This window comes from Asterias rubens, chromosome 11, assembly GCF_902459465.1.
Source record: "Asterias rubens chromosome 11, eAstRub1.3, whole genome shotgun sequence".
Lineage (NCBI taxonomy): Eukaryota > Metazoa > Echinodermata > Asteroidea > Forcipulatida > Asteriidae > Asterias > Asterias rubens.
The window spans coordinates 2395244-2407496 of record NC_047072.1 but is presented as its reverse complement, the minus strand read 5'-3'; the positions used below and the strand labels follow the sequence as shown (position 1 = coordinate 2407496).

At 37.7% G+C, this 12253-nt stretch overlaps 1 protein-coding gene across 1 annotated transcript; it reads left to right on the top strand.

Moving 5' to 3' along the window:
* The first annotated feature begins 5165 nt into the window (after positions 1–5165).
* On the top strand, positions 5166–8614 carry LOC117296619 (fucolectin-3-like). Its single transcript, XM_033779641.1, has 5 exons — positions 5166–5271; positions 5753–5875; positions 7025–7114; positions 7535–7795; positions 8322–8614. The coding sequence occupies exons 1-5, from the start codon at positions 5166–5168 to the stop codon at positions 8612–8614; spliced, it is 873 nt and encodes a 290-aa protein (XP_033635532.1).
* The last annotated feature ends 3639 nt before the right edge of the window (positions 8615–12253 follow it).

Sequence of the window (12253 nt, the reverse complement as noted above, 5' to 3'; positions counted from 1 at the left end):
TGATAAATTAATAGTTTGTAACCATTTCGAATTGCACGACACTACATGCATATTCGCGTCGTCCGTGGATTGTAGCATTCAGGTCTGTAACTTAATAATAATAGTACAGTATTTAGAAATGTTTGGGGTGTTATAAAACAAATATTGACTGCTTTGACTTGTGCAATGGTTAAAACTATGACTCCTCGGTGATCCCCGGAGCGTTCTATTCGCCTCGGAAAAATAGAACGCTCCGGGGATCACCGAGGGAGTCATTCGCCTCGGGAAAATAGAACGCTCCGGGGATCACCGAGGGAGTCATAGTTTTAAACCTAGCACTCGAAAAAGTCAATATTTGTATACTATCAACTGCTCCCCGTTGCTCTTTACCAAGTAAGGTTTTAAGCTAATATATATATATTAAGTAATTAACAAACATGTACAGTGCCTTTCATTTGAAGAAGTATTTCAACATGTGTAGTCGTATAAGAAATAAAGATGAAGATTCAGGCGATGTGTGTTTTGGCGGTGTGATTCATTAGTACGTGCAAGCTTGCAGGGAGTTCTTCAAAACGCAATACTGAAGGTAAATTCCCATATATGCCACTGTGTCGTTCAAAATCACAGTATTGTGATTATCATAACTAGATATTAAAAAACATCTACGTTTTCAGGTTTGGAAGTTATTGATAAAAAGAAAATGTCAGGTTGTTGCAACCACAGTGTCCGAATAGAGCGTGACCAAGGATTCATGTTGATCCGACGGGCCGCAAAAACGTATGGAAAACGTATTTGTTAAGCTTCTTTGTTGAGTTATTCATTTATTACTCAACAAAGAAGCATAACAAATACGTTTTTTTCCGCACGTTTTTCTGCCCGTCAGATTGACATTTTGCCCTCAATAGAACCTTTGATGGTGAACTTGACTGAAAGGCTGATACTGGTAGGCGAGGTGTATAGCTCATAATGGTACTATGCTTAAATTGAACGAGTCAATAAGCTCACCAAGGTGATTTGTTTATCCTGTTTGTATCCATGGCAATGGTTCAGATCGTGCACAATTTTAGTCCTTGGAATAATTTGGTCCATTTTCATATTATTTTGCTTAATATCATCCTGCATTACAATAAGTTATAACGACTGGGTTTTCTGAGTAAAATGGTTATTTACTGATTTGAGCACTATTGCTTTATTTAGGTTAGTTAATAGGGGAATCAATGTGTGGTGAAGAGGTTTTCAACAAGTGGTTTAATCCCAACAAGGCCTGGCTCTTGATAATTTTTACCGAGACGAAGTTGAGGTAAATTATCAAGAACCAGGCCTCGGCGGGTTTAAACCACTAGTTAAAACCGATTCAACACACTTTGATTCCCATTCATAAATACCTTTTCGGTCCAAAACATCAACACTTTTTGGTCAACAAGTAAAATAAATGCCAAAATTATAATTGTTCAATGATTTCTTTCAACACAACACCCCTCAAGCTATGAAATGGTAAAGCCCTCCGCCGCCTTTGCTTGATTTTCGCACTCTAAGTATCTTGAACTATCCTGACAAAAAAAAGCTGACATACACGAATAAAGTAGGAGTCTATAGTGGTGGATTGAGCGGTAATAATGAATAAAGAGATTTTATTTCCTTGTTCTTCACACCCAGCTGAAAAGAGAGGGGTGGATTGTTTTATTAATGGAGGGGATACATATTTTGTTGTCCTTTGTTTCGGAATCTTACTATCGTCTTCTTGTGTGAAATTTGTCCGTGTGTGTACAAACACGACTAACAATGTGTTATACTGCCAACAAACAAACAGACTGGAAGTATTTTTTTCAATTGTTAGCCTACAACAGTTAGATTGGTTCGTCAACTGTGAAGAAGTAAAACGTGGGAGAATTGTAATCGAAAAATGAGTTACTTTAAAATCCTCTAAAATCTATTTTTTTTACTGGTAAGATAATTTCAAGCCATGAGTGTGAACACTATAATATCTAACCTATTCAAAAACAGGGAGCACTGAAAAGTTGATATACAATCCAATTTCCTGTATCATTGTTGATTCTACACCTGGTATAGGCCCACCTGTTTAAGTAGTGTAGGCCTACATTATAAGAGAAAATAATCAACGGTTTGTGCTTTTAACAACAGAGAAATTATGTTCAAATAATAAATAACTTTTTATTAGAAAAAACACTAACTCAAATACTTTCAAATTGACATTGAAAGCACCTGTTATTCCCTCTGAAAGTGCAATTTGGTTGTAGATCTATCCAGTACAATCAAAAGTTTGTTACGGATACCTGACCTGCACCCGAATACCTGACCTGTATGGTATCCTGTAGCCAGGAATCACACCCGGGTAACGATACAACCTGGGAAGCGACAGACAGGGGATCACCTTAAGGGGATGCGACTTTTTATATCAGATATCAAATAATAAACCACAAGGGAAACTGACTGGGTACATTTTTAAATGATTTAGGATTGAACAAAGACAAATTGACTAGAGCGGGATTTGAACCAACGACCTCCGGTTGAACGTGCCGGCGCTCTACCAACTGAGCTATCTAGCCCTATGCTGGTGGTCTCCCAATTTTGTCAATATCTTTGTTCGGGGGTAACTGTCAGAAGCCATTAAACCGCAAACTGCCGTATATATATTATATATATATATTTATTGACCAAACCACAGCGGACGAGCCGCCAATTACCGGAAATGATACAAAAAACAATTAGAAATATTCATATAGCCTATATAAAAACAAATAGGGAGTTAATAGAACAAAGTTGATCGATTGTTCTAACCCCGGCTTGTTAACATTTTGATTAAGTAAATTCTGTTCGAAATTAACCCGAAACTTTAAATTCGCGCATACAGTAATGGGGGATTAAGTGTTAAACAAAAGTGGTGTGTTCTCAAATTATATGGGCCCACTTGCTTGAGGGAAGGTACATGCACTTTAGACTAACAACATTAACCATCACCTCTCTGTTTCCATCACGAAAAGAGTGCATTAGCATTTAAAAGCACAAGAGCCCGCATATAGCATTAGACCATGTTTCAAGTTTGCGATTGTAGACTTTAGTCTAACCGATACCCAATTTGTTGAGTAGTTGAATTTAGCCATAATATTGATATTGGTCTCCATTTGAGTTTACGTAGGTGTGGTTCACCGTAGGCATCATATAGCTGATGTTGTCATGCATAATCTGATGATAGAACGCACGTCACGGAGGTAGCGCTGGCAAGGACTTTGCCGAACAAAGGAAAGCACACACGATTCATTAAGGCAATTAGGATTTAGCGTAGCCAAATGCCCTTGATGACAAAGAATCGTGGTCAAGATAAATTGATGCCAGCTATTATGTATATACATATATATATAGAAGGTCCGGATTGGATCGAAAGCTAAGGCCATCTACCCTATTCATTATATTATCATCATGTATATAATATATCATTAAATCTTTAGACATACACAATGATTACAAGTTGGACAGGGGCTGCCAAGGTTAAAACAAAAGTATAAAATTTGTCATCAAGAGATTAGTAAAACCAGACCCCTGCCAATGATAAAAATATAATAGCAACATTATAATAAAACAATAATTTATTTTCAATCCCAACTTTACAAAACCTTTTTTAACGCAAATTGCCAAGGTATACCTACTACACAAATTAGACTTACAAAGATTGGTATAGCAATTGGGCCTGCAGTAAGAATTTTGTTGGATTTTAACGCCAGAGTTTTGTTGGTTGTTCCACATTCCTATGATTGAGTTTGGTTTAATACCTTTATTGCCCTTTATTGCACAACAAAGAAAATACATAGTGGTGCAAAAGCTGAACATGCACGCAGATCAATAGTTGCCTGTTTGTGAATTAATAGTTGTGCGCGCATTGCACTACTCTGTCAATGTTTTAAAGGCAGTGGACACTATTGGTAATTACTCAAAATAATTATTAGCATAAAACCTTACTTGGTGACGAGTAATGGGGAGGGGTTGGTGGTATAAAACATTGTGAGAAACCGCTCCCTCTGAAGTGGAGTAGTTTTCAAGAAAGAAGTAATTTTCCACGAATTTGATTTCGAGACCTCAAGTTTAGAACTTGAGGTCTCGAAATCAACCATCTAAACGCACACAACTTCGTGTGACAAGGGTGTTTTTTTCTTTCATTATTATCTCGCAACTTCAACGACCAATTGAGCTCAATTTTTCACAGGTGTGTTATTTCATGCATATGTTGACATACACCAAAATGAGAAGACTGGTCTTTGACAATTACCAATAGTGTCCACTATCTTTAAAGTCTGTTAGAAAAAGAAATAAAATTAATATGGGAACAAAGAGGGGTGAAAGGGAGTTGCTAGACATTCAACTAAATAATTACAACTTATTCAGCAAATATTATTTTCCACGCCTGAAAAAAACAAAAAAAATGTTTTCTAAAAAATAACGATAAACATCATATTGGACCTAAGTGCTTCTGAATTCGGCCGTGTGGAAGGCCTATGGTGTAAGAGCGCTCCATAATAAATCCCGTTATTGAAGATGTATTATGTTGAATTATTCTACTTAATTGAAATGTATGCCTTTCCCGTGCCTGGTGCGTGACACAAGTCTAATATTGTTCCCAATAGACCGGGCATATCTCGCGCGTGTTCAAATTGGCACACGTTAACATACAACCTCGTTCTCTGTGGTGTATGATCTCACCGCGCCATTTTTTCCCCCGATCATTATAACCCCTAACCCACTCTTGAAATCCAAATAATTAATTGTAATATTTTAACAAAATACTAAATATCGTTGCATTCGATTAGCTTGCAGTTGAAAGTACTCCACTTCCAATTCAGTCTATTTTCATTATATCAATTATCTTTATACTTTCTCAAAAACTTGTATACTTTTACTTTCTCAAAAACTTATACTTTCTCAAAAACGTAAACCAACCATTACTAGCTGCACTGATTCGCAGCAAAACAAGTATCATTATAATTATTTTGTTTAGCAGTTAAAATCTATGACCCTAGTAAGGGGAGAGGACCCCAATTAACGCGTGACCAACGAGTCCGGCGCCCATTGGTTGAAGCATCGTAGTAGCTTGTATATGAAACACGTCCCGCTCTCAATCTCTTCACCTGAAGAGACATTTCAGATACCAGAGTGAAGTGTAGTGAGGTGCCATGATGGCTCACTGCGAGGGAAAGTGGCTGGAGAAAAACCTGTTGATATTTCTCTTTGGAATCCTTGTGTGGTTTTGCCCGCTATCCTGCTTGTGCCTCGATCTCACAGGTAAGTATTTAATTAACGAAACTAATTGGGGAACGAAACATACTTCAAAGCGAATTATTACCTCGGTTTTCGGAACTTGTCTAAATCGCTTTAAAATGTAGTTGGGAACATTTCATTGAACAAGGCTCGTTTTGAGATATCGCCCAAAAATCCAGAAAGATTATTTTAATGTCCACGCAGGAACAAAAATCTCTAAAACACGCAATAATAGAACCGTTAATCTCAGATTCAAGGGACATGAAATGAAATGATATAAAAAAAACTGCTATCCTTTTTTCTAATAAAATCATAACGAATTGAAATGTATTATAAATATTTGACACTATCCAGAGCGGATTTTGTGGTTTCTACTAAAAGGTATAATTTTTATTAATATTAAATATGATTACCAAAATTATACATTCCCATCAAAACAAACATCGATCAAAAGGATTGCGTCCGTAACGAATACACTTCCAAAATTGAGTCATGTTCATTTCAGCGTTGGATCTCCATGGAATGCAAGCCAGCCAGATCTCGGACTACAATAGTTTTTCAGCCGCAGCTCGAGCAATTGACGGCAACTTAAATACAAGCTACGCTGATGGGTCTTGCTCTAACACTGGTAAGTGTAAAATTTAAGTTACAAATGTTTGCAAGATGCACATTACATTGGTGGGTAGAAGTGAGTGTAACTCGGGGCAACGAACATACAATCCTCGCTTTTTAAAATTGTGTTTGGTATTGTAATCTTCACACACTCGTATGGTATCGTCGGTTGCACCAGGAACTGACGAGTGCGAAGCATAAAATTCCTTGTTTAGAGAAGATCGCAGTTGAAGTTGAACTCGTAAACTCGTGTTTTTTTTTAACTGCTGTTTCGGATAGTGCTTACAATTTTTAGCAAAAACATTTGAAACAAAGTAAAACAAACTTCCTCCTTAGTACAACCTGCCGATGTATATTTTAATCTTGCAACTATTTTGAGCAGTTAATAAATGTACTTTGGGATGGATAAAAACTGAGCGGGTTTGAACCAACAAATTAACATGCCTGTGTCATATAATTTAGCGATATTTAAGTACAGCTTTGGGGCTACATTTAGGTCAGGCGAGGTTTAGGGCTCGGGCTACAATTAGGGGCCGCACAGACGTCACACTTAGAAGCTCGTGATTAACGCCAGAGAGTGGCTTCCGGACAAGGTCGGTCATCGTCACTCTTCTTTCACACATTCATTTCACGTAGAGCTACGCAGTCAAATCTACACCAACACTAAATGTACATGTTTTCTACATGGTGGATGCACTAAACAAAGTTATTACAGATGGACGCTGCATGCAGCAGACGACCGAAAGTAAGTTGTTCATATCTTTGTTTTGATTGGTCCGTGGTGATATGTTTTTTTCAGCTGCACCCACAATCACCCCGACCAATCAAAACACAGCCATTGAAAGCTCTTGTCACACGACATCATTGCATCCAATGATATCACTCGTTTTGAAAAGCAAGTACTTACGGATAAAGACAGTGGCCCAGTTAATGTGTCACAGGGAAATCTGTCCCCTATTGGGAAATTGCATAGACGAGAGAAGAAAAAAAAACATTCCCGAGAGGGCGGTGTCACAACTGAAAAGGGGTTCGTGGAAACACAGAATAGCCACACCCGCGGTTTGTTGTATAAGTGATTCTGCACTACTTATACCTTTTGGGTTTCAGCCACTATTGTCCTAATTTTCTGTAAATCATGCCTTCTCTTACGATGTTCATGTTGCAGATTATAATGCCCATCCCTGGTGGAAGGTGGACCTGGGCGCAAACCACTGCCTCGGTCATATCACCCTTGTCAACAGAGGAGATGATGGTAGTAAGTTCTTAAAGCGTTAATAATTTAGAACGTGTTGATACTAACACTTATTAGTTGTTGTTATGGGTACTATAACAATACTCATGGTGATTTCTATGGTTTGTTCGCAGACAGAATTCCGTTAAGATAACTCTGACTTGAAAGGGAAGTTCTTATTGCAAACACCGACAAAATATTTTAATCAAAGAATCTACTGCAATGCATATTGGTTTCTGCCAACCCAATGTCGTTGGTTCATGTTTGCGAGTATGCATTTGAACATAAGTAATGTAACAACATGAAATATTTTTATTGCCAAAGCCAGTAACATTGATAATCCTAGTATAACTGTACAAAACATCAAGTATTTGGACTAATTTTTAAATGTTGTGCATCCTGAATTAAAGCAAGTTTAACAAAGAGATTAATTTTCATTGACAGATGAACGATTGAATGGTGCGGGGGTAAGGGCAGGCATACATAACGATATTTTCAACAATGCCGCGTGTGGGTTACCAGTGACAAGAGACCAGGCATCGATCCCTGGGGCACACCTGCAGATTGTATGTGACCCTCCGGTGATTGCCCGGTACGTCAGTGTGGACGACGATTTCCATGTGAATGGAGAATGGGACAACCTCTTAACACTGTGTGAAGTGATGGTTGATGAGTACCCCATGGAAGACTGCCTTCAAACAACAAGTAAGAAAATCAATAAGAACATAACAAAAATTATGAAAAAGAACGATTTTCTACATAAATAACCATGGGTTGAAGCAAATTTAATCAAGAGTTAAATTTCCATTGGCGATTGAAAGCCGCCGTGGTTAGGGCAGGCATACAGGGCGACAATCTACAAACAACTAATTGTTTGAGTTCAGTATAGTAGACATCGGCGTGAATGGTAAACTCACTCTGAAGCAGTATTTGTCAGAATTGGTCCTCGGAATGTTCCATTTATTGCGTTAACACGAATTTCTGTTTGTGTCGGCTTTATGTTTCTGTAACAGTGCGTGACTTCGTTTTTTTTTTGTCGGCTGATTGTTTGATTGAGAGTTTTATGTTTTGCTGTTGGTTGCTTGAATTTTCAAGGGACTATCCTCTTATTAAATTATGATGCGTAGTTGTTTGACAAATATGCAGATAATTCGTTGGAGGGTTTTTCTTTCCGCGAACGACCATAGCGTTTTCTTGCTTCTACTGCTTGTTCTCTAATCTTATTCAACAGCTACTGATAGTGATATGTCTACAGCTGCAATTGCCGTGGACGCGCCGATCTACATCACCAGCAAGTCCTCATTGATGTTCGTGGATAAACAAGTAACCAACGCACGCCCTCTGTCGGTTCTTCACATGAAGTTACCTATGCAATGTTTCATGCGTTGCAAGATGAATAACGGGTGTTGGTCTTTCGACTACGTCATGACTTCTGGTCAGTGCAGGCTCTACGATATAAAGGCTGGAGACATAAATGCAGATGATCAGCCAGGCTGCTTGGTGTATGCTGTAATCCGTGGCTAGACCAGTATTGAAATATTACTTGACTTTGCAATCGATGGCGCTCTTTTACTAAAATGGTAGTCGCAATGCAGATTTACAGGTTGTAAAAAGGCATTGCTTTAAACTATTGTGGTGATTCGAATGTTGGTAGGCCTATACATCTTATTGCGTTTAGAGTTAGTTTGACGCTTTTGTTAACCAATAGGTGGCACTCTCTTTTTTTAATGGTAGTCGCATCGCAAATTTCCAAGGATGTAAAACAGCATAGCTTTGTGTTAATAAGGGATCATCTTAATTTCATTATCTCAGTTGATACGTTACTTAAAACCTGTCGCGACAACATCAGAAATAACTCACACGCTTACCTGTTCGTACAATTCGAACCTCAACCTGTCAATCCATCTATAAGCCGTCAGTCGATATATGATTGGTCACAGCCCGGTGTGGCTTTTATTAGCCATAGGCTATGAGATGAGTTTACGACTCGGAATGTATAAATTGAAGAGAAAATTAGTTTAATCAACGACTTAAAACCTATGGTAACTTCCTTTTATTTATTCGTGTTGGCTTGGTGTGAGAAGGGAATGTCGAGTTTTGAAATGTTTGGAGTTTGGTAAACAACATTTCCAAACGAACAGATGATAGGGGGCAGATGACATCATTGAGTACCAATTCACTATCAGATGAGCTGGATAAAGAGGCCATGGGTAAGTTTAAAAGGTGTAAGACTAGTCTTAACTCGATTTGGGACGAGTTACTCGTCCTAACCTAGGTCTAGCTTCAAGTGTTTTAATATTATCTGCGTCGACTAGTCTTATTGTTAGGACTAATCCTCAGCTAAGACTAGTCCCTACTCTGGTGAAATCGACCGGTGATTATATAAGTGTGTCCTTTTCTTCTTCGTTATTCAAGTTTTTAAGAGTGTACATAGTCGACATTTAGAGGATATTTGCAACGTAAGACTGAGCAAGGCAGCCATGAGCCGCAATCATCATGATGTAATGGTAATTTAAAACGGAGAAGAAGTATCGTTTGTTATTTAGTCGATTGAAGGATTGTAGGTAAATTTTAGGTAACATTATTATCATTATTGTTTACTGGATACATAGTTAAACAAAATGTATATGCCTAGCTAGAAGTGATGCACAGTTATGTTTTGTAAACTAAGGGGGATAATTATCAATTTGTTGAGTAACTTATGAGTTGTAATGGGAAATGCTGTTTAAAGGCACTGGACAAGTTTGGCTCGATTGTTTTTCGAAGTTAAAAGAAAATAATGAAAAAAGCCTTGTTGCATACACATTTTGTGTGTTTTCAGACTGCATGAGAAAGATGTCTTTCTCGGAGCAAAATATATATTGTTTAGTACTTACCATGGAAACGTGTCCAGTTTAAAGTTTTAATTTATAAAATGGGTTGTTATGTGCAATGAGAACTATCACGAATTAGTAAGCTGTTTAAAGGCAGTGGACATGTTTGGTAGGCATTTAAAGCCATTAGTAAGCATACGCTTCCATGCGTAAGGCATATGTAATAATTTCATAATTGATTTATTTTCGGGGGATGTAAATCAGCGAAAATTCTAACAAGCCAAACATTGAAAATAAATATAAAGTTTAGTTGTTTCAATTGTTTTCAAGAGGCTAAGTGACTTAGTTTGTTGAGTATTTGAATTTAGCCTTAATATTGACATTGGTCTCCATTTGAGTTTACGTAGTGTGGTGCACCGTAGGCATATTATAGCTGTTGTTGTCGAGCAATAATAAATCTGATGATAGAACGCACGTCACGGAGGTAGCACTGGCAAGGACTTTGCCGAATAAAGGAAAGCACACACGATTAATTAAGGCAATTAGGATTTAGCGTAGCCAAATGTCCTTGATGACAAAGAATCGTGGTAAAGATAAATTGATGCCAGCTATTATAGTCCCTTCTCAAGGGGCTAACAAAAATTGACGAGTAAAGTTTTCCATCCTCTTTAATTCAATTGGTACCACAATTTGAAACCGGCATAGCATTTTTTTTCTTCATATAGTAGTGATCCCGATCCAAAGAAAACATTTTTTTTCTAGACTGTGAACTTCGAAAAGGTTTTTGGTCGTATGGTATTAAAGGGACAAACCGGCTCACCGTTTACGCAATTTAGGAATGTAGAATCATAAATAATGTTTTATAGATGGTTGCTGTAAAAAAAAACATCAAAATGTCACGTATTTAGCGAAAAATGATTTAAAAACCCTATAGATGGTTGCTGTAAAAAAAAAACATCAAAATGTCACGTATTTAGCGAAAAATGATTTAAAAACCCCATAGCGGTAAAAGGCCAGCGTATACGTGTTTCCAGCCGTTGCAACTGTCAAATCTTCGTGATATTGTCGCACAATGTTGTAAGTAGACTGGTGCTTTGTTTATAGCAACGTTTTACCATGACGCAGCATAGGATCCAGTCTATCCAGACAACCAGGATCCAGTCTATCCATACAACCAGCATAAACGGGTCAGGCAAATCCTTCGACGATGGAGGTAGTCGTGCTTCGACGTACATCCAAAGATCGTCACGAAGAACAAAAAGAAACTAACCCAGAATATGATGGGACAGGGACAGGTAAATAAAGCATTCCTGGCCCCAATAAACTAGGCATACTACCGCACAGCCATGATGCATTTTGGAATGCGATCGTGGCATTATGTGCTCCCGACGTGCCAGGACCCAATTTCATAATGCCTTCATAGTGGCACAAAATTTGCCTAGCAAAAAATAGTATTGCAAAGCTGAAACTGATTACAATCCAAATTTTAATTAAATTTGAAAACTTTTGGCTGGTGCCCGACTAAATTTTTAAACAGTAAAGAAAATGTGTAAGCAGTATTTTCTGCTAAACAGATGAAACTGATCATTGGGCCCTGTTCACAGTGAAAGATTTTTTTTATTTCGGTGGGGGGGGGAGTAGTGCATCTTGAGGGATTCAAAAGCGCCCTTGTGAGAATGTTTTTTGAAACGTAAGCGTAGCTGCAAATCTTGAAACGTAAGCCGAGCTTGACTCGGGATTGAAAGCGGTCATTTTGATTATAGCGTAAAACTGGAACCTAAACATATTTTGGATTGTATAAGCGTAGCTGAGTAGCTGCGTAGCTTGGAACGTAACCAATCTTTTGGAACGTAACCCTATTTTTGGGAACGTAAGCATTTCTTGGAACGTAAGCGTAGCTTGGTATTTTGGAACGTAAACGTAGCTGCGTATGGAACGTAAGCGTACCTTGACTTAGGACTGAAAGCGTACCTTTTGTTATTATAGCGTAACTTGAAGGAACGTAAGCGTAGCTGAGTATCTGCGTAGCTTGGAACAGAACCAAATAATACCTCAACAATCTCAAAAATAACACTTCATTCACAGAATTAAAAAATTATGGTTTTTTTATAATTTTTGTTATCATTATTTTAGTTTCAACCTTTTACAAAATTCTTATTCACCTGTCCTTTTTTACGATGGGGCTCCGTTTTTTGTTATCCTTTTTTCTTCTTTGTAAAACATTTTAAGCTACTCACACAATAACACTGTCAATATAACAAAATGCTGTATTCCTACGTTTTGACATAATCAATATTTTTTAAATACCTGAAAACTCAAAACAAAAAGAAACTAGGAGCCATGAAACAAA

Bases quoted from the DNA above. Each gene is read 5' to 3' on its own strand.
- LOC117296619 (XM_033779641.1), top strand. From the start codon at position 5,166: ATGGCTCACTGCGAGGGAAAGTGGCTGGAGAAAAACCTGTTGATATTT. The intron at 5,876-7,024 runs GTAAGTGTAAAA...TTCATGTTGCAG, and splicing joins TGGGTCTTGCTCTAACACTG to ATTATAATGCCCATCCCTGG. The intron at 7,115-7,534 runs GTAAGTTCTTAA...TTTCATTGACAG, and splicing joins CAACAGAGGAGATGATGGTA to ATGAACGATTGAATGGTGCG.